General features: G+C 56.1%; 1 pseudogene and 1 gene segment (V, D, J or C); both read right to left on the reverse strand.

Moving 5' to 3' along the window:
* Positions 1-1,341, reverse strand: LOC106737661 (immunoglobulin lambda variable 5-37-like; annotated as a pseudogene).
* A 4,523-nt stretch (positions 1,342-5,864) lies between these two features.
* LOC106738008 (immunoglobulin lambda variable 3-21-like) lies at positions 5,865-25,787 on the reverse strand. The segment is given in 3 exon segments: positions 5,865-6,013; positions 25,289-25,615; positions 25,742-25,787. Coding segments are annotated over 3 exon segments (522 nt in total).
* Positions 25,788-26,400: the final 613 nt, after the last annotated feature.

The following is a 26,400-nucleotide window of genomic DNA, read 5'->3' on the forward strand; positions in this document are numbered from 1 at the left end:
TCAGATATAATGAGTATGAGGGCCCTGTAAGGCTGCTATTGGTACACCAGTCTCTCCCATGAGAGGCAGATGGCGTGTTTGCACAGGCACTTGCTGTTCTTGGTACGGCTCCTTGCTGGCTACAACAGAGCCCCGGCTGAGGGAAGTCACAGGAGGTTTTTTTCTCACTTCCCCTGTGGCTGTGTCACTGTAACAAGCACTACTGTGCCACACAGCACAGCAATAGTCAGCCTCGTCCTCTGCGAGGACACCGGTGATTGTCAGGTAGCCGGTGTTACTGAACGTATCTTTGGATGCAGAGAAGCGAGCGGGGACACCAGAGCCCTGGTGCTTGTCAGCATTTGACTTGTAATACAGCAGGTACCGAGGGGGGTCCCAGGTTTCTGCTGGTACCAGTACACAGTGTAGCCACTGATGCTGGTCCCACTGCTTATGGAGCAGGAGAATTTCACAGTGTTCCCTGGGGACACTGACTCTGCGGGCGGCTGAGTGAGCAGAGACTGTGATCTGGCACCTGGAAAACAACATACAGACACCTGTCACATCTGCCCAGTGCTCCTGTAGTCCGCAGGTTTGTCATTGCCCTGAAATAGAATAGTTTTCTGAAAGCATACTGTTAGGTTTACAATAATTTGGATTTTTAAGAAGTATTAGCTTTACAGCTGAATACAAGGCATGACCTGTGGCCTAGTAATGCAGCTGACCACAAGGCAGAATGATAGCTAGGCCTTTGCTTGTGTCAAGTAATCATTTTAACTGCAACAAGCATTTTCTGAGTTAAAAAGTGAATCTGTGTCTGTGTGCTAAAAAAAATCAGCTACAGCTAAAAGTAAGATAAGACAGAGAAACCATTGTTTGAGCTTACTGGTTGTGTCCTTGAGAAATATCTTCTACTGTGTAAGGTTTTGCTAACATAATGTTACTGTTACTTAACTTTTAGCTTTTAAAAAAGTGCTAGTTCAGCTTAATAGAAATATGCTGTTACAAAGATTTATAGAGCACCGCCCCAAGTATTGCTTTTTGTTAACCATATAGTCTTGCCTTGTTGTAATAAGTATAAAAGATCGCCTCACCCTTGAGGGGGGGCCATTTTGCCTTTTGCTGGCTTTATGGTCTTTGCTCGAGCAAATAAACAGCTGTCTTTCTTTACCCGCGTTGTCTGTCAATCAAATTACAGCTAGACAATGGACCTTAGGGAGGTTTCTCCCACCACACTCCCATCCTGCTGGTCCTGTGCTTGGGCCCTGGTTTCAGCAGCCACTTCTCTGTGTAATTATCCTTCTCCCCACTCTCACCTGTGCACCACGTCCCCAGCAGGACAAGGAGGGGAGCCCACAGCATGGTGAGGAGATCACCAGCACTTGCAGGAGAGAGAGGGACAAACCCACTGAAAATGCCCTCCTGTGCTTGCGTCTTATATAGGCAGTGAGGGGAAGTGGAGAGGAGGAGAGCAGTGAAGTGGGGCCTTGTTGCTTATGTGCTCCTGTGTGATTGGTCCCTGTGGACACAGGGGAGGAGCCACGTGCAAGGGGTGGTCAGTCCACAAGAAAGGATCCCCCTGCATAAAGACCCACTGCATAAGGAGAGGATGCCCTACTTCAATCTGTCCTGCGCGCTGCCCACTCCTCAGCCAGGCCATGCACAGGCCCCATCCAGAATGAGGGAGATGGGTATGGGGGACACAGGTCTTCTCTGACGGTGAGAAGGGAGCCAGGAAAGTTATGCTCCGTTGTCCCCATGAATGGAGTGGAGGATGAGGATGGCAGGGAGAATGCCCACCACTCCCATACTCATCTCAAAGTCAAGCTCATCCCACAGAGTTCATGCCTCAAAGGACTCAGACACTCAGTGCATGGAGTTTATTCCCATGGGCAGAGGCTGGTTATAAGGTTTTCACTTGGGGCTTCAATGTATGGTGCTGTCCTGACATCCTCTGGCCCCAGCCTCTGACTGGTCCCAGGGGAGGAGCCACATGCAAGTAGGGATCAGTCTGCAAGAAAAGGTCTCGCTGTACAAGGACCCCCATTCGGTGAGACTTGACAGGGACCAGGAGTGCCCAGTGGTGTCCTACAGTTCCTGCAGCTTGCATTGACTGTGGGAGTCTGAGCTCGCAGGACCTCATTTCTAGCCCATGTTGCTTTTTCTTCTGGCAGGTGGAAACTTGACCGGCCTTTCCTGCTGCAAGGGACATGGGGATTTGTGCAGGCAGCCCCTCTCCTAGGCCCTCTGCTCCTGGGCATGTGAAAGGCAGCTGCAGCCAGGGAGCGGGGGCAGTGTCACCAGAGGCTGCAACTGGACATGATACGCCTTCTCCTTGGCTTGGTCCTGGGTGCTGCCCACTCTTCATCCAGGCTTTGCAAAGTGCCCCATGCAGAAGGAGGGAGGTACATGTGTGGGACACAGGTCTTTTCAGAAGGGGTGAAGGGAGCTAGGGAAGTTATGTTATCTCCTCCCCATGAAAGGAGTAGAGGATGAGGAGGGCAAAGAACCACTCACATCTCCAAGCCTGACAGAGAGAGCATTGAAGCAGAGTGGAAGAAGGGAAAAGCTGCTTCCACTCTACTGAGAGAGGGTGACCGGTAACAGGTCATTGCCTTGCAGAGGGAGTGTTCCTGCACCAGCCCATCGCTGCTGTTGGCCCAGGTCCCTCCAGGCTCTGAGGGCAGAGGAGGGGTTGGTCTCACTTCCCTGTGGATGCCACTGACAAGTGCTCTTCTGCCACGTAGCACAGCAATAATCAGGCTTGAACTCTGGAAGGTCCTAAGTGATGGTCAGCTGGTGTTATTGGACGTGTCTTTGGAAGCAGAGAAGGGAGTAGAGATCCCAGAGTCCTGGTCTTTGCTGGACTCTGAGAAGTAATTCAGGAAGTACGGAGGGAGATTCCCCGGTTTCTGCTGTTACCTGTGTACAGAGTAGCCACTGATGCGGTTCCCATGTCTCACTGTGCAGGAGAGTTTCACTGAAGGTGGCAGAATCACCATGTTCTGGCACAGGGGCCTTGGAACAGGAGGGGAAAACTTTGGGAAAAATCAAACATGAGTAAATGTACAGAGAGAGAACACACAGTGCAGCCAGAGCAGGCTGGAGAAAGGAAACCCTCTATTGAGGAGGACAGTTAGGAAAGCCCTCTTCTTCATCATGCCAGCATGGTACATAAGCAGGATGAGGAGGACAGTGATAGCTTAGAAAATGGTATTTAAAGGTTTGTTTTTTGGGAATTAACGTCTATCTATCTATCTATCTATCTATCTATCTATCTATCTATCTATCTATCTATCTATCTATCTATCTATCTATCTATCTATCTATTAGAATGTTTCAGGATGGGCAACAGGGTCTAATTGATTTCTAAGAGTCTGGGTCACACAGTCACATGGTTTCACACAGCCCTGGAGGAAACAGGCTGTCTAACACAATGCCAACCAGGACATATAGTCTGGAAAACAGAGGGAGCAGGGACCACACTTCCCATAACATGAGATAAGGTGGCACTAGCTACCAAGTCCCCAGAGCTGGGAAGCCCTGAGTCCTGGTTTTGGGGGAACAGACCAAATTAGGAGAAATCCTGGGAAAACCAAATTAATGTGTGTGCATGTGATAAGCTACATGGACATTTAAAAACCAACTACCTATGGCCATGGATCAAAAGTCATGAGGAGGGAAGGAAGGACTTTGGAGCAGCAAATAGATCCTTCCCATGTCTCTTCCCCATCCCCAACTGCCAAGAAAGGCTCCCAAGGCCACCAGCCCATCTCATCCACCCCACTGGAGGCAGGGTGTGGGCCTCAGCATCCCACCTCCAGGCTGCTGACATGGTGACACCTGACACTTAACAGAGAACCTCACAATGAAGACTGCGTCCTGGCCAGATGTACTTTTACTCTGATGACAGTCCTAGGATTTAGTGGATCTATAGAATTGCTTGACTGTTCTTATTGCTTTTTTCTGTTATCATTGTAGATCAATAAATTGCCTATTACCAAAGGGAGAGGTCAAGAAAGGCAGGTAGTAAGTGTCCCTGCAGCTAGATGTGTCCTGGTCTGGTTTTACTGCTCTTCCCTGGAGGGAAGCGGTGGGGGGGGGGGGAGCAGGGAACTGCTAGCTGCTATGACCTCTGGGGGTTTCATGGCACAACAGGGCCATGCACAGCATTGATGAGGCCTGGTGCCATTGGCACAAGCAGCAGGGCTGGGCAAGGTCACCTTGAGGAGGAAACTTGGGGACTGGGTGCCAGGCTGGCTGCCTCTCCCTTCTCACATGCTGCCAGGTTTTGGAGCGGGGAGGCTCACTCATCCTATCCGTCACACAGCTTGGTCCTATATGCCTGCTGTGGAGATGGAGGGGGAGGGAGGGCAGCATGTCTGACTGCAGCACTGGGAACCACGGCAGACAAGGAACAAGAGCCATGTCAGGAGTGTCGCTCCCCTAACTCAGCCAGTCCCAGCCTCTCACCAAGACAGCACAGACGGCAGGACTGGACTTGGGCCTGGGATCTGCCAGCTGACATGCGGCTGCCTCCAGGACAGGTGGGACAGGTGCGGGACAGGGCTGTCCCGGGGGGCTGTGTCATGACTAGGGAGCCCCTCTGTGGGGTGAATGCTCACACCATCATGCTGGGGGGGGCTGGCCCTGTCTACATGCCTCGTGCTAATCCTGAGCTTTCCCCCGGGGTTTGTCACCAGTGGGTGCTGCAGGTATGGAACAAGCCAGATGTGGGGGTTGCAGGGATGTTATAGCTGAGTGTCTGCAGCCCACACATGGCACAATGTCCGCTCTGCTCTGTGCAGGGGTCAGGGCAGCCCCAGCTGCACAACACAGGAAAGGGCTCTGCCTGTAGGAGCTAACCTCAGCGCCAGCCTGGCTGGTCTGTCCGAGACACTGAACAGCGCCCATCTTCCCTTTCCTTACACCGCACCCAGACACAGCCCTGTACAGCTGCGGTGTGGCCCGCTTCCACCCGTGTCACGTCGGGGCCCAGCTCTTCCAGCTGCTTTCACTGACTGAGGGCAGCTGCCCTTCTTCTGTGCCAGGACCTGGCTCCTCACAGCCCTGTCCCCACTGCTGTGAGGCTGCTGTTCTGGCTCCTGCACAGATGCCTGCAAGGCCCACAGGCCATGGGCATGGAGGGCTTAGAAAAAGGAAGCACTTCTCCTGGCTTTTGTGAGCCTGACCTTCAGGAGCCTTCACCAGCACTGGAGGTCTCACTCCTGGTCCACGTGGAGGTTGGGTCCACTGAGAGGCAGGGAGTGGGCTCATGGGTGAAGTGATTATAGGCAGAGAGTTGGTCTCCCTGTGGAAACCAGGAGAACTCTGGAGAGCAGTGTTCAGCCACGTCTGGCTCTCAGGTGAGGAGCATCCACGTGCACAGGGGTCCACAGAAGAGGGGTGAGCGTCACATGCTTAGACACGGCCAAGTGGGGAGCATGCGTGTATGAGGTTTGTTCCTATAGCAGGAATAGAGAGGTGGTCCCGTGTCTCCCAGGGTCACTCATGTGACAGCTCTCAGGGCCCTGAGGAAAGGTTGCTCCCAGGGGTGACTGTGGAGAAGTCCTGCATCCTGCCTGGGCTCGCAGCAGCTACAGGATGGGAATGAACAGAAATCCTTCTGTCTCCATAGAGCCCCCACTCCCTGCCATGAGAAGGAATGGTCTGACACCTCCACAGGGACCACAAGAAGTTTGTGTCCCACGTCTCACATTGCCCTGTGCCACTGTGAGGAGTGCCACTGTCATCACTACTCTGACAATAATAATCAGCATCGTCCTGGGCTTGGACTCCAGTGATGGTCAGCGTGCCTGTGGTACCGGAGCTGGCCCCACAGAATCGGTCAGGGACATCGGAGGGTCTCTCTTTATCCTTGTATATTAGAAGTTGGGGACGCTGCCAGGTTTCTGCTGGTACCAGTGTGCATACTTCTTGTTAAACTTCTCTCCACTGCACGTGATGTGAGCAGTTTGTCCTGGAGACACAGACACTGCAGGCGGCTGCGTTAGCACGTTCCCGGCAAGGGAACCTGAAAGAAGAAGGGAAAACACCGGGATAAGCCTCCAGCTGGATTAGGCTCCTTGGGGAAGCAGTGGGGAGGCAAGGTGAGAATAAATCCCAAGACCCCTTGGCTTGAAGGGCTGAGATCAATCCTTCCCGAGGAGCACCTGAGCAGTATGTGAGCACCACGAGGAGTGGGACCCAGGCCATGGTGGGAATCCAGATTAGGATGGCTTTGTCAGCTAATTGGGTGTCTCGCTGGGATCCTCTGAGCCTTTCTTATGCCCCCAGAGCAATGATCAGCCCCTTCATGCAAAACTGCCTCCTGTCACTGGCTAGTGCTCTCACCTCACCTGGCTCCCCCTCTCCTCCCCCACAACACTTCCCTGCATATTATAGATTTATTGAGGGAAAAATCAAGGTCAGCTCACAGAGAATAAGCCTCAAAGCGCACCAACTGCTCAGACCCCATGCACAGAGCAGTCCCCTCTGGCAGAGGAATTTCCTATGGTTTCCAGTGCGGGGTTGAAAGGCGAATGTTGTCCTTTGCAGGCCCTGACCCCATGGACACAAGGAGACACCAGTGCTGGCTGCAGACTGCACAGGGCTGTGATGGGTCGGAGCTGCAGCTGTCTGGGCAACAGGTAGCAGGTTTCACTGCAGCCAGGTGTGGCCCAGCCACCTTCTCATGCCCCTTCCCTGCAGGCATGAGCTGGGCACATGTTTAGTGGAAGCAGCAGTGGCAGGAGGGGCAGATCTTCTGTTTTTCCCCCCTGGGTCTACTCCTCCCCAATTACAGCTGCTGACAGGTCTATTTTCCCTCAGCTCTGGTACTTGGGGGATGGAAACAGGATGGCTGTTGTGGGAGCAAAAAGGTCCCAGCCCAGACTGCTCTAGCCCAGGATCTCAGAGCATCAGCTCCAGGCTTTATTGAGAAACGGCTCTGCCTAGTGAAAGAAGTCGGCATTGCCAGGACAGTTGCAACCTGATTTCCTAAATGCTTGTCTCACAGAACGATTAGCACATGTTAAACATGCCCTTGAAACTTGAGTATCCATGTGTTTGAGCAGGATAACCCCTGCCAAGTGCACATGTGTTGTATCATAGCAAAGTTATGCCTTTTCCAGCAAGTAGCAGATGCAGATGCTGTGAAGTTACACGGTGAATGTCCAAATGCTCCATGGGGATAATATGAGCGATTGTAGCCCTAGGACTGAGATGGCGGGTCCTGGCCACAGGACCACATGGGAATCTCAGCCTGGCTCCAGTGTGGTCTCAGGGATGAAACAGGGCATCAGATGAATTTTGGGTCCCAGCCCCAGAGCTGCACTGGGGCTATTTTGAGATTTCAGTGCAGTCCCAGGGCTAAGATCAAAAAGCAGCTGTTTCTTGGTCCCAGACTCGGGGCCACGCAGGAATCTCCACTTAGGTCCAGTGCAGGGCACCGGTGGGATTGACACAATGACTGGGTGAGAGAACCTGGGCCAGGAGGAGAACAGATGTGGATGAGAAGCTTCCTTGGTCTGTGCAGGCAATGCAGGGATGTGGAGAAATGAAAATGGCCCTGGGTTAAGAGACTGAAATCTCTCTCTGCCCCAGCCTTGTGCTAGAGAGGTAGTTGACTAATGCAAGGAGAAGAGGAGCCCAGGCTGTATAAATTCCTGTGGTCACTGAAAGATGAAAGGTCGGCTGAGTTTCCACCTGCTGGAAAGAAACGCAGCAAGCGCCAGAGCCAGAAGGTAGGTCTCTGGGCTCAGTATAACTAAGAGTGGATGCCCAGTGCACTTTCCCATCAGTGGGGGCTCGCATCCCTGCCCCCCAGTCTAAGTCTCACTATGGTTCTGTTCAACTCCCTCAACTCTCAGTCCTGCTCCTGCTCCTTCCATGTCGTCTTCCTTAGCTCTTAGTAGGTCACGGCGAGTTTTAGGGGCAGCTTTTTAGTAGGCCTGCCTGGCTGAAGTTAAAATGGGGATTGCATGCTCAGTGGGCCTGGGAAATGGCTGGTATTGGGCATGTTCTGGCAGGGTTGTGATAGTGTGATTGATCATGCTGCTGAGTGGGAGTGGAGATGGGGCTGCTGCCAAAAGGCAGAGGGGTGCTGCCAGTCTCCTTCCCTGCCCTGGGTTCTGGGAAGCATCTTTCACTGATGAGGAGGAGGACAGTCACTGTAGGCCAACCTCTGGCTGTGCCTTGGCATCATTGAACCTTGTGGCAGAGACTGTGGGGCTGGTAGTGAGGCAACTCACCCAGTGCTGTGCATCTGAGCTCTGGTCCTTGCCTTGCTTGTCACAGCTGTACAGACAGAAAATGTCCACGAGCAACCCCGGCCTGGTTCAGCTGCCTTCTGCTGCCTCAGAACAGCAGGCACCAAAACCCCTCTGTGCTGAAACTACTGCATCTTCTGTGAGTGCACTATGCTGATGCCTGGACCCTGGAGTGATGCTGGTGCTGGACCCAGGAGGGAGCTCACAGCCGGACCCTGCCTCAGCAGAGCAGCTACCTGCTTGCAAGGCTACAGGAGAGGCTGATCCCTGCTCCTACCCTCACACAGACCCCTCCACATCAGTTCCCACCCTCCCTGCAGCTCCACTGACATCAGTCCTGTTTGTCAGGGAGTCAGTCACACTGGGCCTCACTCTCTGGGCTCTGATGTCACTCTACTGGGAGCTGAGGTTTGAGGAGAGGGCTTAGTTTGGCCAAAGACTTTTCTATCCTCTCAGGTGTGAAGTCACAAACTCTGTTCCCCCCATCTCACACCTGCTTGGAGACTTTTCCCCCCAACTCACACCTCCTGGGGGAATGGATCAGCTTGTAATTGCAGAGGGTTTGGAGGTTCCTATTGCAGCAGAGCGAACATATTTCAGGGGATAAAGGTAGACCTGCTGTAAGGGACCAAGCAGGCATTCATTTTGGGTGACACCTCAGTGGTCCCCCATTGAGGCTCACACAAAGCACTCAGATTCCCAACAGAAGAACAACAGGGAAAGTGCTGCTGATGCCATCCAGCCCAATGCAATCACAGTGCCCCCTGCCCACCCTCTCCTGGGGGGGCTGAGTGGCACTTACTGTCCTTCCTCCTCTCTCTCTCTCTCTCTCTCTCTCTCTCTTTCTCAGCTATAAATATCTGCCCAGAGGAGTTTTCCATCTATTTAATCCTCTGTGAAATCCTATGAAATATGAACTTTCATTTCTACCCAGGAGAATTTTCACAATCTTTTCTGCAATGCCTGAGGAAAGGTATTTGTACCCGAAAGCTTGCAATTAAAGTAATTTTTTTGCAAAAATCTTGTTGGTCTAATAAAAGATGTTATCTCTGCTATGAGTCCTGATTGCCTGTCCCAGCTCCATGGTTTCATGCAGGGCTCCTACTCCTGGAACATTCCCGTTAAAAATGAGCTCCCTCACACCTTCCTTCCAAGAGGAGTCAGTCTTCCCAGGGAAGCTGCAACCGCTGGGAGGAAGGGAGGAGACCTCTGTTAAAGATGGGAGGAGACAGGAGCTTGTCTCCCTGTGGAAGGACTGCTTCAGAAAGCAGAGTCCCGCTGTGGATGGTACCAAAGGTGAGGTGTCCTCATTTAGTGGGGCACCCAGTGTGGTGACAGATGAGAGTGGGGGCACCCAGCTGGGTGGGGGCTCTGACAGGAGCAAGAGAAGAGCCCAGGGCTCTGAACCATCCTGCTCTGCACAGTGTCCTGGGTGTTAGGTGAGACTGTCTCTGTGGGGAGGGGACGGGCTGTGATTGCAGCATGCCTGGAGGGATCCCTGGGAAGTGGCATGTGAAACCTGCTTCCCCACAGCTGAGCTGGCCAGTCATAGCATCACAGAAACAACAGGAGATCTGTATCTCACTTCCCCATTGCATCATGTCACTGTGTAAAGAGCTGCTTTCGCTATCCCATGCTACACAGTAATAATCAGTCTCGTCCCCAGCTTGGACTCCAGTGATGGTCAATGTGACTGTGTCACCAGAGTTGGCACCAGAGAATCGGTCAGGCATGCTGGAGGGTCTCTTGTTATTCCCATATATAACAAGTCGTGGGGTGCTGCCAGGATTTTCCTTGTACCAGCTCACATTTTTGCCACCTATGTTGTTCCCGGAGCAGGTGAGCTGAGCGGTTTGTCCTAAAGACACTGACACTGATGATGGCTGAGTAACCACATACTGGGCAAGGGAACCTGAAAGAAGAGGAGAAAATATTGGAATAAAGTTATTGTAAATCCCGTTAGTATAATTTACTGTACTATGCACAGCGCAGGGATGTGGGGAAGTGAAAATGGCCCTGGGCAGGGAGACCGTGAGATCTCCTTGTCCCTTCATAGTACCGGTGCAATAACTGAGGGCTATGAGGAGAAGTGGGGCCCAGGCCATGTTGGGGATCCAGACCAGCTTGGCTTCCACAGGCAAGTGGGTCTCTGTCTGGGACTTCATGAGTCTCTTAAATTCCCTCTGTTCAGATTGGCCCCTTCATGCAAATTTGTCCCCTGCTCACTGACAGCTGCTGCTTTCCCTGCCCCAAGAGCACAGGGCCTCAGGGGTGGTCTTGGCTGCAGAAATTCCTGTGGTCATTACGGCAGAAAGGCAGGTGGATTTGCCTGAAGGAAATGCAGTGAGTGTCAGGAACCAAGGGCGCTCTGAGCTCAGTGCCCCCAAGAGTGGATGCCCAGAGCAGTCCCTGACAGTGGGGACTCCCACACCTTCTCCACCTGGGGCCCAAATGTCACTATTGCTCAGCTCAGCACCTGCAACCCCAATCCAGCTCCTGCTCTTGCCGCAACATCCTGGGCTAGGAAGAAGGAATCACTGTGGGGGTCGGGAAGAGCAGTCATGGTAGGTGCAAGCGGTAGACTGAGAGGCGGGAGGGGGGGTTTTGAGTGCCATTAGGTCTTCTCCTCTCTCCCAATACAGGTTTGGGGTTTGGGTGGTGCCCCCTGCCCTGTCCCACAGCTCTCTAGGTTGAACTGCTCTGGAGACCATGGGGCAGGGATCCACAGCAGGATAGTGAGTGGGAACACAGTTAGGAGTGCCAGTCCCCTTCAGCCCAGCCCACAACAACCCATCACAGCGCCAGCACTCAGTCTGCAATGGGGGTTAGTCCATTCCTTTGCCTGCCCCACAATGAAGTGTAAGGAACCTGCTGCCAAACTGTGCTAGTCCTGAGACTGCCCGGGTGTGGGTCATGGTGATGACAGGAATTTTTAGTCCACTGGACAACTCCCCTGCCTAAGTTATTATAGTTGCTGTTTGAATACATAACATCTTATACTGTGCATGTGTAGTAGTCAGTTTAGTTAAGATTATTCTAGCAACAGTGGGCTCTTGCCCTTTGCTGACATAAGTGACCCAGTTTTGCTGTGGAGCATGCGTAGTGGCGAGTGGTGAGTGGTGAGTGCAAGGTTTTCATGGACATTTCATAGATTTCATAGATGTTTGGGCTGGAAGGGACCTTGGAAGATCATCGAGTCCAGCCCCTGCCCAAGGGGCAGGAAGTCAGCTGGGGTCATAGGATCCCAGCAAGAAACACATCCAGGTTTCTCTTGAAGGCATTCAATGTAGGTGCTTGAACCACCACTGGCGGCAGTCTATTCTGGACCTTGGGGGCTCGGACAGCAAAGAAATTCTTCCTTATGTCCAGTCTGAAACGGTCTTGCAGGAGTTTATAACCATTCAACCTTGTCATCCCTTGGGACTCTCTGGTGAACAATCGTTTCCCCAGGTATTGGTGCGCACCCCTGATAAACTTATAGGTGGCCATCAGATCACCCCTGAGCCTGCGCTTTTCCAGGCTAAAGAGCCCCATAGCTCTCAGCCTGTTGTCATAAGGTCTGTTTTCCTGACCTCTGATCACGTGCGTGGCTCTTCTCCGGACTCTCTCAAGCTTCTCCACATCCTTTCTGAATTGTGGAGCCCAAAACTGGATGCAGTACTGCAGCTGTGGCCTCACCAAGGCCGAGTACAACAGGAGAATGACATCCCTGGATTTGCTTGAGAAGCATCTATGGACGCAAGGTGTGGGACTGTGTGCAATAGTGTGGTGGCATGTGCACAGGCATAGATTGGACAGGACGTGGTCCGAGTGAGTGTTTCATACAAAGTTGGATGATAGGAATTGTTGCACACTGCATGAGGCAAGTGGGAATTTGATTGGACTGTATGTGGTTTCAGTGTGGGCTTGATACAAAACTTGATGGTGACCAGGCCGGAGCGTGAAGTGATTGGATGAGTAAGATGGGGTGATTTGGGGTATAAGAGCCTGAGTTATCTTGTGTGTTGAAGAAGGAGGGGGATTCTGCTCCAGAGAGAGGGGCTCTGATCTGTGAGTTGCACTGATGCTGTTGCTATCCTGGATGGAAATGACGTGAGCTCTTAGAGAATCGAACTTGGACAAGGTTTTCTCTAATTGAGCCCTCGGTAATTTATCTGCATATATTTCTAGAGCTGCAGGAATCATAGATGTGGTAAAGTATCACCCTGACCCTGATATTGGGACAGAGGACTTAGCATCTGCTTTCTGCTGGGGAAGCTAAGGATCTGGGAGGCAGGAGGGGTAGTATGTATTGTGAAGTATTTACCTGTGTGGTTCAATGTGCCTATAAAAAGGTTTGGTGTATGTAATCTGTGTAATAATAGACCATTTAACAGAGAAGAGGCTGTTTTGCATGAGAGAGGGAGTATGAATTTGTGAATCTGTGGGCCAGGATTGTGAAGCAACTCCAGCTTGTTATCTGTGTGTTCCCACCTTGAACGTTACTGTGTGATTCTGGTACATGTTAATATAACTTTTTTTTACTCTTCTATCCTGTTTCATAACTTATATTCTATTATATCTAACAATATACTTACATTTGGCTTAATACATTCCTGTGCATGTGTTTATTTTGTGCTCTTATACACAGACTCTCACATAAAGCCCAGCAGATATCCAGCCTAAGCTTTAACTTTTAGGTTACCTGGCTAAACATTACGGCTCTTGACCACTCCTTCTCCTCAGCATTTTAATTAGTTGCCTGCCTACTCCAATATAAATTCATTTGTGAACTCTAGTTAAAGTATTGATGAGTTAACAATGGTGGGTGCACAGTGCCCTCCAGCGGTCACTGCTCCATCCTCCACCAGGAGGTTTCTGACCCAGCTGGAGGTGCTGACGGCAGAGTTACGACAGAACATCCTGGCGGGTGTTGCCCGTATTGGAGACCTCCTGGACTATGACAGGCGGGAGTGGGTGGACCCTGCTGTGGTGCATGGGTCTACCCATGACATGTACAACCTGTCGTCTGGTCCGGGAGGTGAAATCTGCCCTACCTCCTGATGTCCTTGCCTTTATTGACCAAGTCCTGCATGGCAGCGGTCCCCTCCCCACTGTGTCCTCCAGCCCACCAGAGTTTGTCATGGGTCCGGCGCCTCACCCAGCCTCATGGCGCTCCCCACACCACTACCTGAGCCAGCTGGAGGACACCAGACCAGTCCACTTTTCCACTGTCCATCGCTGCCAACTGTACACACTCATGCACCACACTGTCTATCATGCTGCCCTCGCGTCTCGCCCAGACAACAAGTGGTGGGACTTGCTTGGCGAGGGTGTGGCTGGGGCACCCCGGTGGCTGAGTCTGTACTCCACCCTCATCCCACGAACCACTGAAGCCTTCAGCTGGCAGCTCCTCCATGGAGCCATCGCCACGGGCATGTATGTGGTGAGCTTCATGGAAACCCTGGTCTCCTGCCCCTTCTGCGGGCAGAGGGAGACCCTGGTGCACATGGCCCTTGAGCGTGCCAGGCTGCAGCCTCTCCACCTCCACCTCCAGAACTTCCTCTTGAGGTTCTGCTTGAATTTCACCCCCCACCTTTTTGTTTTTGGTCACCCCGTCTGTGGCCCCACCAAGTCCTGGAACCTCCTTGTCAAGCTCCTCCTGGCCCTGGCCAAGTGGGCCCTGTACTTGGCCAGGAAGGAGGCTCTGGCTGGGAAGGTGCCTGGAGACCGTGAGGCCACTTTCCTCTCACTTGTCCATGCACATTGCCAGGCAGAGCACCAGTGGGTGGCATCCACTGGGTCCTTTGATGCCTTTGAGGACTGGTGGGTGCAGCCCAGGGGGCTCTGCTTGGTGTCCCCCTCAGGTGCACTTATTTTCACATTTTGACCCTTTGACCCACACAACACTCCTATCCTGTTTTTTTCATTAGATGTCTCAAGAATTTTGTTGTACAGTCATCCATCCAGTGGCCACATACAATAGGGACTATTAGTTAGTATAATTGGGTTATACAAATAGGAGGTTTATGACCCCTGGGCAGCAATTAATAGTGCAGCAGAGTCATTTCCCTTGATCCCATGGTCCCAGCACAAGACAATATTCCGGGATGTCCATGACACCAGCCTGTCGAATACTCAAGGCAAGGCCTGCTGGGAGTTCAGCCTGTTGCAGCTGCCATGCTGAGAACAAATCAAATCTAGAGGAGGACATTGTAAGCATATGGCCATGCGATTCCCACAGGCAAGAAACAGGGGTGGCTTCACGCACATTCACAGCTCCTGGAGGCTCATCTATAGCAGATCCTGTCCAAGGGAAGAAATTAAGCCCTTCAACCCCAATACATAACAAAACGAAGAGCAGGATGTTTGTAGGGAATAGGCTTGTTGGAGGCATTAGTACTTTGGGCACAGTCTTAAAGCACTGCTATCACCACCTGTGAATGCAGTTAGGAAGAACAGGCCTATAGGTTTAGGTTTGAAGGGCACGTCCAAGGGAGCAAAGTGAAAGCCATAGGCCATTGCATTGCCTTTGCAGGATTCACCTCCATGTGTGCAGCATACAGGGATCTTCACCCACCTTTCTCAGAGCAGAATGAACTTGAACCTCATGGACATCAGCCCTATGTTTCCATGAAGGCCTAGTTTAGGGACCCTACAGTCTCAGGTAGCAGGTCCACCCCCCCCCCCCACCCGACTATTCTAGCTGTTCTTAAAGCCCCTGAGAGCTAGAAATTATTTATCTGAATGAACATGGAGAGTCTCATCTTCTCCAGGGACTCCACATGGTGGGACTGTGGGCAGGAGAATGTAGGCAGTGCCCATGTCCTTGTCCCATTCAGATCTCTTTACACAGCATGAGGAGGTTGAACGAAATGGGAGAAACAAATACTTGTCTGTTAAGGGCAAAGACCAAACCTGGTAGCAAGTGCAGAGCCTGCTGAAAACGGCCTGGGAGTGGACTGGCAGGGGAGATTTTTGTCTCACTGAACTGCTGTGTTGAGCATTGTTATGAAACACTTCACAGTAATAAACAGCCTCATCCTCTGCCAGGGCCCCAGCGATGGTTAGATATGCAGCATTCCTGGATGTGTCTTCGGAGCCAGAGAATCGAGTGGGGAGCCCGGAGCTGGGGAACTTTTGAGACTCTGACTTGTATGTCAGCTGGTATCGAGGAGGGGTCCCAGGTTTCTGCTGGTACCAGTGTGTAAAAGAGTCACTGATGCTGTCCTCACTGCTCATGGTGTAGGAAAGTTTCACTGTGTTTCCTGGGGACACCGACTCTGAGGGAGGCTGCGTGAGCAGAGACTGTGATCTGGCACCTGACAAAAAACCCAAGATGTAGAAGCCTGTTACTCCCAAACTGTGCATTGCCAATAGCTGTGGACAGGGATGGGATTGGCTTCACTTGCCATTTTAATATATAAGCCAGTCCCCCTGTCTCACCTGTGTACCAGGTCCCTAGCAGCATGATGAGTGGAGCCCAGAGCATGGTGAGGAGATTTCAAGCTCTTGCAACTAAAACAGCCAAATCCCCTGAGGATACCCCACTGTATCTGCCCCTTATAATGATTCTCCTGGGTGAGGAACACCAAGCTCCACCTTCAGGCTCTTCAGCTCTTGCACGATTGATCTCTGAAATTGCGTAGACACATCCTGTAAGAATGATCAAGGGCCCTCCCTATCAGAGGAAAGCTCCTGGTGGAGCCAGAGGCACAGGTCTTGTGAGGATGACTGGAAAGGGTTAACTGTGAAAGACACCCTGCTTTCACCCTGCAACTACTCTTGCACGCAGCTGTTGAGAGGCTTCATTAGCTGCTGTTGTCACTGGGCTTGGGGGCTCCTATTTGGGTGCTAGGTATTAATTTGCAGGATCCCCAGCACTGGGAAATTAAGTGGATGCTCACTGGAGTGAATGCCCCTCTGTCAGATGCACACAGCACTCTCGTTCCCCAATGGAAATGTAACCAGCAGGCTCTTTCGACATCTCCAATCCAGCCAAACCCAGCACATCCACAGCACCTCCTTCTCTGTGGATCTGGGTGGCACTAACTGCCCTTTGCTCTCTCTCTTATCACTCAAAGAGCTTGGCCAAAGTCTGGAGAACTCCTGTCTCTGGAAGTTTCCTCTAGAGATGAGCTCTTCTACGTTCCCCTGCTAAGAAGTGGGTGCTTTTGTCTTTCCTGCTCCTCTTGGCCTTGGGTTGGTCCCACTAGTCTCGCTGGGAGGCTATAACTAAGAGGATGGTGGAGATTCCCTGATGAAGGTGTCAGGAGAACAAAGCGTGGCTCCTCGGGGAAGGGCTGACTCAGAAAGCAGTGTCCAGCCATGGCTGGTCCCCAGGGGAACCAGGTCCTCAGACAGAGGCACCCATGCGGTGACAGTTCAGAGCAACGACACCGAGCTGAGTCCAGTGTCTCCCACAGAGAAAAACAAGGGGACATCCCAGGAATCTGAGCCCTGTGCAGCTCCTGGATCCCAACTTGCCAGGAAGGATCCCTTGGGAGTGACATGGGAAAAAGTGCTTCTCCACAGCTGAGCTGGGTCCTCAGAGTATCACAGAGTGAGGGTTGGTAAAGGTCCCCTGTGGCAATGGGACGTTTTTCCCCTGAGCTTGGACTCCAGCGATGGTCAACGTGGCCGTGTTTCCGGAGTTGGCACCAGAGAATCGGTCAGGGATGCCGGAGGGTCTCTTGCTATACTTATATATAATGAATAGAGGGGCACTGCCAGGTTTCTGCTGGTACCAGTGCACATACTTGTCACTAATGCTGTTCCCGGAGCAGGTGAGCCAAGTGGTTTCTCCAGGAGACGCAGACACTGAAGGCAGCTGCGTCAGCACGTACTGGGCAAGGGAACCTGAAAGAGGAGAAAAGGTGGGGATGGAAAGCTTCATTAGTCTGCGCAGGCAGTGCAGGGATGTGGAGAAATGAAAATGGCCCTGGGTTAAGAGACTGTGAAATCTCTACCTCCCCCCCGTCTTGTACCAGAGGAATAGGTGACCAGTGCAAGGAGAAGCAGGGCCCAGGCCATGGTGGGAATCCAGACCAATTTGGTTTCCTCAGGCAAATGGATCCCTGTCTGGGACACTCCAAATCTCTCTTAAACCCTCCATATCTAAGATCAGCCCTTTCATGCAAATCTGCCCCCTGCTCACTGGCTGTTGCTGCCTTTCAATTCCCCAAGAGCAGAGACCACAGGACAGCACCTGGATGCATAAATTCCCGTGGCCATTGCAGGAGGAAAGGGGAGATGATTGTCTATCTGACAGGGGTCAATGCAGTGAATGCTGGAGGTGGGGACCCCATGGGCTCAGTCAGCCAAGTGCAGTGCCCAGAGCAGTACCTCAAGCTTGAGGACTTGCAGGCCTTCCCCACCAGGGCCACAGGTTTTACTCTCCAGCCCCAGCTCCAGGCCTGAGCCACCTTCTGGGCTTGTAAGAAGGAATCCCAGAGGGGCATCGGGTAGAGCAGCAGTGGCGTGTGGATGCTGTGGGCTGGGGTGGAGCAGGAGCTCAGTGCACAGTGAGTGTCAGGGGATGGTCAGTGCTTGGACTGTGATGGCTGTAGTGGAGCTGGGGCACTTAGTGATAGATGGGGTTGCTGGCAGGGCAGTAGCAGGAGACCTGCAGTTGCCCTTCCTTCCCCCTGCTTGAGGAGAACCTCACCGACTGATGAGGAGTTGCTCGTTGCCGTGAGTGGTGAGGCCTTCAGGGCACAAGGCTGCCATTTCCTACACCATTAAGGACTAGTGCTTTTAGCAGGGGGAGTGGGGTTGGGAGCCACGAGGAGTATATGGGGTGTCGGGAACCAGTGCATATTCCCATTCTTCCAAACAGGTTTAGGCTGTACCCCTTGCCTCAGGCCATAGAGCAGCAGTGGCCGGCAAAGGGCCCAGGACCTTCTAGAGAAAGAAAGAAAGAAAGAAAGAAAGAAAGAAAGAAAGAAAGAAAGAAAGACTTTGACTTTTAAGAGACCTTTATTCCCCGGAGGGTGATGACTCGGAGCCAGTCAAAAGCATGTACAAGGACGCCCGAAGCTCTGGGCCTCATGGACAAGGCCTGGGCTCGTGGCCTGCAAGGCCTGCCCGTACACTCTAGACAAAAAAAAAAACAACCAACACAACGAACATAAGGACTATTTACAGTATTTACAGTTCTGCCAGCAGGGACACCCATGGAGGCCTCCGGGGTCGACCCGCACGAGCAAAAGTCCAGGGCCTCGGCCCGCTCGACGCGTCTCTGCGGCTTGAGCAGCCGGTGGCATCACAGAACGAGGATCAGGCGTCCCGCCTCGACCCGGCACAGCACCCCCTCGAGGGCCCAGCGCTCCTCAAAGGCGGGCACCGTCCGCCGGAGGACAGCGTGCTCAAACTCGAGCGAGAGGCGGGCCCGCACCAGCAGGCGGAAGAGCTGCAGGGCGTCAACCATCCCGGTGCCGCTGAGCTGGTTTCGCCGGCTCTTCAGGGTGGCCATCTTGGCCTGGCCCAGCAGGAAGTTGGCCAGGCTGACCGTGGCCCGCTCGGCCGCCCGGTACGGAAAGGAGTGGACGTAAGCGTCTTCGGAGAGGTCTCGGCCCAGTACCCGAAGCAGTGCGCCCAGGGCGGCAAAGAGAGGCTGCAGCCGGGGGCAGTCGAGGAAGGCGTGGAAAATGTCCTCGTCCAGCACCCCCGGGCAGAAGGGGCAGGCCGCCGAGGCCGCTGGGTCCAAGTGACGCACAAAGGTGCCGGTGGCCAGGATGCCGTGCACGAGCCGCCACTGCAGGTCGCCGGTCTTCTTGGCGATGGGCGCCTTATACAGCGTGCGCCACGCCGGGGTCCCGGGCCGCGCCAGGCGCCGCCGCCACGCGGTGTCAGGGCGGCCGGCCAGCACCTGGGCGTGCCGGGTGCGCACCACCCACATGTAGAGGCCCTTGCGGGGCAGGGTGCCAAAAGGGCAGCCCGTATTGCTGCTGGGGGGCACCGGGAGCCTGAGCAGCGTGTTGGGCCGCTCGGCCAGCTCGCCGGGTACCGCTGGGATGACGGGTAGCGGTGGGAAGGCGTCTTCTGCGGCGTCTGCGGCGGGGAGGGGCCGGCGAGTCTGGAGATGGGCTTCCAGGGCGGTCGCTGCCTCCGTCGGGAGGGCGGCCCTAACGGCCCGCAGAAGCCGCCCCGCGGTGCGGACGGAGCGCATGGCCAGCCGGGCAGCCAGGGCCTCGGGTGACAGCCAGTCCGACCGAGCGGGGTCCAGGAGGTGCTCCAGGCGGGTGGAGCGCGCCTCGACGAGAGCTGCCGTGAGGCTGGCGGAGGCCAGGCTCGGCACGACACGGTGCAGGGCCGGGTTGTGGACCAAGGGCTCTCGAAGGAGCTGCGGGAACCGCAGGTGCCTGGCCTGGGGACAGAGATGGAAGGCCGCCCGCCAGGCCCGCACCACGCTGCGGTAGAACGGGGGAAGGACCGCCCCGTTCAGGAAGGTGAGGTCCAGTTGAAACAGCTCCCGGTCAAAGCCGAGGCCCCCCACTCGCCGCAGGAATCGGCACGCCAGCTGTCGCCACGGGAGGTGGCCTTCGGTGTACAGGAGCCGCTGGAGGGCCTGCAGCCGATAGGCGGCCACCCTGCTGGCCAGATCGATCAGGCCCTGGCCCCCCTCGCCGGTGGGCAGGTAGAGGGCAGCTCGTGGGAGCCAGTGGCGTCCGTCCCACAGGAAATCCACCAGGAGCCGCTGCAGTCGCTCCAGTAGCTCCGGCGGAGGGTCCAGCACCGCGCAGCGGTGCCACAGGGTGGCCGCCGCCAGGTTATTGATGACGAGGACGCGCCCCCGGTAGGAAAGGCTGGGCAGGCGCCAGCGCCACCGCTGCAGGCGGGCCTCCACTCCCTCCTCGAGGCCGTCCCAGTTGCGCGCCATGAAGGTCGTCGGCCCCAGGAACACGCCCAAGACCTTGAGGCCCTCGCGGCGCCAGGCGAGGCCCCCCGGCAAGTCCGGCGGAGGCCTGCCAGTCCATGCGCCAAGCAGCAGAGTGTCACTCTTGCCCCAGTTGATGCGGGCGGAGGAGGCGCGCTCGTAGGCCCGCTGGCAATCTGCCAGAGCCCGCACGTCTTCCCGGGTGGCGAGGAAGACGGTGACGTCGTCCGCGTAGGCCGACAGCCGGAGACGAGGGCCAGCGGACGGGCCCGTGGCCGATGGCAGGGCCACCCCACTCAGGCGGCGGCGCAGCGCGTGTAACAGCGGCTCGATGGCCAGGGCGTAGAGCATGCCCGACAGCGGACAGCCCTGGCGAATGCCCCTGCGCGCGGGGAACGGAGCGCAAAGCACCCCGTTCACCTTGAGCAGGCTGGAAATGTCCCGGTACAAGACCCGGAGGGCCCCGGTGAAGAGGGGCCCAAAGCCAAAGGCCTCCAGCGTGCGGAAGAGGTAGGCGTGGCCCACGCGGTCAAAGGCCTTCTCCTGGTCGAGAGAGAGGAGGCCGACGTCGAGGCCAAAGAGCTCGCTAGCCGTGAGCAGGTCCCGCAGCAGGAACAGGTTGTCTTGTATGGTCCTGCCCGGCACGCAGTAGCTCTGCTCGGGCCCCGTGAGAGAGGCCATGACCGCGCGGAGGCGGGTGGCCAGCGCTTTGGCCAAAATCTTGTAGTCCGCGCACAGCAGGGAGACCGGCCGCCAGTTCTTCATGTAGCCCAGGTCTCCCTTCTTGGGCAGCAGGGTCAGCACCGCTCGGCGGCAGCTGATCGGCAAGACCTTGTCGGCGAGGCTCTCCTGGAAAACGCGCAGGAGGCTGGGGCCGAGGAGAGGCCAGAAGGTCTTGTAGAACTCGGCAGGCAGCCCGTCGAGGCCCGGGGCTTTGCCGGAGGCGAGGCCGGCCGTGGCGGCCGCCAGCTCTTCCAGGGACAAGTCCCGCTCCAGCTCGCCGGCCTCCAGGGCATCGAGACGCGGTAGGCCCTCGTGGAGTTCCCGCGTGGCCTCGGGGCACGACGGCTCGGCCGCGAACAGGTCGCGATAGAAGGCGACGGCACGTTCGCGGACTTCGCCCGGCTCTGTAATGACCCGGCCCTCAGGAGTCTTGAGATGGTCCAAGACTTTGCTCGCTGCCCGCCGCCGCTCCAGGTCGAAAAAGAAGCGGGTCGGGGCGTCGGTTTCCACCAGCTCCTGGCAGCGGGCGCGGATCCTCGCGCCGCGGGCCGCGCTCTCCGCCAAGTCGCGCAGGCATTTCCTGCGGAGCCGGAGGCTCTCGCTCAGTGCCGCGTCGCTGCCGGCGGCCAGCAGAGCAGCCTCGAGCTCCGCCACGTCCTCCTCCAACTCCCGGATACGGCGGCGCGTCTCGTTCGCGGCCAGCTGGGTGTACTGCTGGCAGAAGGCTCGGGTCTGGACCTTGCCCACGTCCCACCACAGCTTCCAGGAGGAGTGGCTCGGTCTCGCAGCCTCCCACCTCTGCCAAAAGTGGGCAAAGCAGTCCCGGAAATAAGAGTCCTGGAGCAGACTAACGTTCAAACACCAATACGGTGCCCGTGCACAGGCTCTCCCCGGCAGGCTCAGTTCGCTGAAGGCCAGGCCATGATCTGATAGACCCGAGGGAGCGATGCGGCTGCTGCGCAGGAGTGGCAGGTGGTGCCTGGTGATATAAAGGCGGTCGAGGCGAGCCATGGTGAGACCGCCGGCACTCGTCTTGGCCCAGGTGTACTGGCGCGCATCGGGATGCAGGGCTCGCCAGACATCCACGAGGTCTGCCCCCTCCAGGGCAGCTTGCAGCTTGCGAGCGGAGGGCAGGTGGGGCTCAGGCCCTGTGCGGTCGAGGCGCGGGGCAGTGGTGCAATTGAAATCGCCCCCGAGGAGGAGCAGGTCATCATCCTCGCTAGCGTCGCGCAGGAGGGCAGCCAAGCTCTCAAAGAAAGCGACCCTCTCCTGGCCGTCGGAGGGCGCGTAGATGTTGACGAGCAGCAGACGGTGTTGCGCGAGGGTGACGCGGACGGTCAGCAGGCGGCCGGGGACGACCTCCCGCGGCACCGCCGCGTCAAGCTGCAGCTGCGGCGATAAGAGTGTCGCGACCCCCGCGCGGAGGTTGGTGCCGTGGCTCAGGAACACCTGTCCTCGCCAGGCAGCCCGCCAGGCCGCCTGGTTGAACCTGTCAGAGTGGGTCTCTTGTAGGAAGGCGATGGCCAGCCTCTTCTGCCGCAGGAGCTCCAGGACGGCCTCGCGCTTCACCGCGTCTCGACAGCCGTTGACGTTGAAGGTGCCAATGGTTGTGGCTGCCATGGGGGTGGGTGTGGGAGAGGAGGAGCAAAGCAGAGTGCGGGTGGAAGAGCGAGCACCCAAGAGCAGAGCAAGGCAATACAGACAGGTCAGGGAAGGCCTACCGTGCCCTACTCTAGTCGAGGGACCCGCCCAGGCCCCACTCCACTCTCACCCTCTGGGCAAGCTTGTCCAGACGGTAGGCCATCTGACGTGTGCCCCGATCTTGCTTCATGAGCTTGACTGCCGCCCTGGCAGCCTTGACAAACACTTTGGGGTCCGCACACCACTGGGTGATGTGCCCCGCTACATTTTTCTGCCCCTTGGTTAGCTTCAGCAAGGACAGGAGTCCCCCATAGTCAGGAGAGACCCAGGGGGGCTCCGCCAGCTTGGGGTGGATGTTGCCCACGGAAGAGCGGCGAGGCCGCACCCCCGGCGGGAGCTCGCCCGCAACTGCAGCGTCGACCCCCTCGATGTCCAAGCACATCAGCCGCCTCTCGTCGTCCGAGTCGAGGACCGGCTCCGTGAGGACATTCCCTGTCTTCTTGGGGGGGGAGGGGCCATCCCGCTCACGACGTCTCTTGCGAGACTCCGAGAGCTGGATCTCCATCTCGCTAACGTCCCCATCTGCTCCGGTAGGCTGGGGCGTGACCAAAGGGGCAGCGGGCTCTCCCGCCACCCCCGGGGCCAGGCCACCGGAAGAGAGACATTCGCCACTATCCCTGCTGCCGCCTGACTCCGGAGGCTGGGGGACAGGCGAGGGGAGGGGGACCCCTGAAGGCCCCTCCCCCCCACCCGCTAAGTCTGCCTCGTCGGTGGCTACATCCGACGGGGAGGGTGGTGTGGCGGCCGGAACGGGGTCCGGCTCTGTAGTGGGGGGGTCCTCGGCACTGGCCGAGGAGGGGTCTGTCAGGGATGGGGTGTCCTGAGAGGCCCCCCTCATCTCCCTCTCTTTTTCGGGTGGTAGGGAGGATGCCCGAGCCCCATCATCCGATGAGGCTCCAGCACCGCAGTCCCCGGCCACCCCAGCCACTTCGGCCGGGGCAGGCAGGGGGCAAGGGGAGGCGTCCGCCTCTCCACCCGGTGGGGCTGCCGCACCGAGGGCAGGGGGCGCCACAGACGGGGGAGGGGGCGGCGGGGCCATGGTAGCAGCACCAGCCCCTCGGCTGGACGATGGCTTCCCGCTGGAGACCCCGGTCCCCTGAGATGGAACGGAGGGGGAAGGAGGTCGGGAGGAAGAGCTCCCAGCCTCCCTGGGCCTGCCGCATGCCCCAGAGGTCGACGCGCCGTCTTTCGGCGCTGCCGCTGGCGGCGATGGTCCGGCCGCCTTGCTCCGAGGGCACTGTGCGGCCAGGTGGGAGGAGCCCCCGCACTTGAAGCACGTGGTCTCTCCCACAGACAGATAGATAATAAACCGCCGCCCCTCGAGCGTGAGGCTCAGGGAGCGAGGCAGCGACTGGGGGCCCTCCTTGAGGAGCATGAAGACCTGCCTCCGAAAGGACAGGACGTGCTTGCCCTGAGGGTTCTTGTTTCCCATCGGCAGGCGGCGAAAAGGACTCGCAGGAACCCCATAGGCCTCGAGTCCCCTGGCCAGCTCCCGATTGGAAACGTGCGGTGGGACGTTGGAAATCACCACCCTCACTGCCTGAGTCTCTAGGGGCGTGACGGGGTAGTGGATGCCCGCAATGTCCAGGCCCTCCGCACACACCCTGTCAACCAAGGCGGGCTTGCTCAAATAGATCATCGGGACCGTGTTCACGCGCCCCGCGTAGCGGATGGTACGCCATCCCAGGAGGGCGGCCAGAGCCTCCACGCAAGCCTCGAGCCCCACATGGAGAGGGGCATGAACCCTCAGGCCATGAGACAGTGGGAGGTCCTGAGAGACATCCTCATGCCAGCTGCCAGGCGTAGGAGCCGCCATTCCTCGCCAGGACAGGGTTAAACTGCGAAGCGCAGCAAAAAAAAAAAAAAAAAAAAAAAAAAAAAAAAAAAAAAAAAAAAAAAAAAAAAAAAAAAAAAAAAAAAAAAGCCTCAGGCTGACAGGGGGGACTGGGACTGGGAGGGGGCTGAAAACGCCCCAAAATCGGCCTGAGGGGGGGCAGAGCAACCCCGCAGGGGCTCAGGGCAAGCCCCAAGGCAAGGGGAGATGGCAGGGACCAAGGGAAGGGGCCCTGGGGGAGGGAGGCAGCAGAAATCAAAGGGACAACTCAGGCGGGGGTGGGGGAGGGGCAGAGGCAAACGAGGCTGCCAGAGCCCAGGGGAAAAAGGCTCAGAAAGTGGGGGGAAGGGGCAGGGAGGGGGTCCCCAGGGACAGGGTGGGGAGAGGCAAGGGTTTTTTTGGGGGGGGGGACAGGAAAAGGGGGACAGGGAGTGCGAGGCAACGAGCTGAAAGCACCTGAGCTGGAGGAGCTTAGAAGGGCTTCAGCTGTCGGCGGCCATCTTGAAAGAAAGAAAGAAAGAAAGAAAGAAAGAAAGAAAGAAAGAAAGAAAGAAAGAAAGAAAGAAAGAAAGAAAGAAAGAAAGAAAGAAAGAAAGAAAGAAAGAAAGGGACATGGAAGAGGGGGCAGCAGGTCACAGTGGCAGAGTCTCTGGGGCTGCCACTTCCAAGCAAATCCAAGATCTGGACACCCAAGAAAAAAGAAACAGAGAAGGTGCTGATAATGCCATCCAGAGCACCCAGAACACCTCCTTCCTGGGTCAGGTTGGGAATAACTGCCCTTGGCCTCTCTCTCCTCAATATAAGAGATTGTCCAGGTCCTGTGTCTTCACTTCCAGGAAGTGACCTGTGAACCCCACTTCTCCACACCATCACAGTGCAGGGGATGGTGAAAGCACCTGTGACAACAGTATGTTTGTGTCTCACTTCCACATTGCCCTGTATCACTGTGAGCCTGAGAACTGCTGCTATCCCACACCTGGCAGTAATAGTCAGCCTCATCCTGAGCTTGGACTCCAGTGATGGTCAATGTGGCCGTGTTGCCAGAGTTGGCACCAGAGAATCGGTCAGGGATGCCAGAGGGTCTGCTATCATCAGCATATATAATGAGTAGAGGGGCAGTGCCAGGTTTCTGCTGGTACCACTGCACACTCTTGCTACCAATGTTGTTCCCAGAGCAGGTGAGCCGAGCAGTTTGTCCTGGAGATGCAGACACTGAAGGCGGCTGTGTCACCACGTACTGGGCAAGGGAACCTGAAAGAGGAGAAAAGGTGGGGATGAAAAGCTTCATTAGTCTGCGCAGCTAGTGCTGGATGTGGAGAAATGAAAATGGCCCTGGGTTAAGAGACTGTGAAATCTCCCCGCACCCCAGCCGAGTACCAGAGAAATAGGTGACCAGTGCGAGGAAGAGTGGGGTCCAGGCCATGGTGGGCATCCAGGCCAGCTCGGCTTCCTCAGGTAAACAGGTCTGTGTTTGGGACCATCCACGTCTCTCTTAAACCCCCTGATCTGAGATCAGCCCCTTCATGCAAATCTGCCCCTGTTCCCTGCCTGCTACCACCTTTCATTTCCCTCTGAGCAGAGACCTCAGGACAGCACCTGGCTGCATCAATATCCGTGGCCATTGCAGGAGGAAAGGCAGGTCAAGTTTCCATCTGCAAGGGTTAAAGCAGCGAGTGCTGGAGGTGGGGACCCCATGGGCCCAGTCAGACAAGCGTGGATGCCCAGAACAGTTCATCAGCCTTGAGGAATCACAGGCCTTCCCCACGTGGCCCCAAGTCTCACTCTGGCTCTGCTCAGCGCCATCCCCAGCCCCAATCCTGAGCCCCTTTCCTGGGCTTAGGAGAAGAAATCCTGCTGGGCCCTGAAGAGCTGTGTGGTGTGTGGATGCTGTGGGCTGGGTGTGGGGCAGTCCTGAGTGTCCAGCCAGGGGGTGGTCAGCGTTTGGGCTGTGATGGCTGTGCTGGGACTGGGGGTGGCTGGCGGCAGATGCAGCTGCTGGCTGAGCAGTAGCAGGGGAGCTTTGGTCGCCCTCCTTG

This window comes from Alligator mississippiensis, chromosome 10, assembly GCF_030867095.1.
Source record: "Alligator mississippiensis isolate rAllMis1 chromosome 10, rAllMis1, whole genome shotgun sequence".
NCBI lineage: Eukaryota > Metazoa > Chordata > Crocodylia > Alligatoridae > Alligator > Alligator mississippiensis.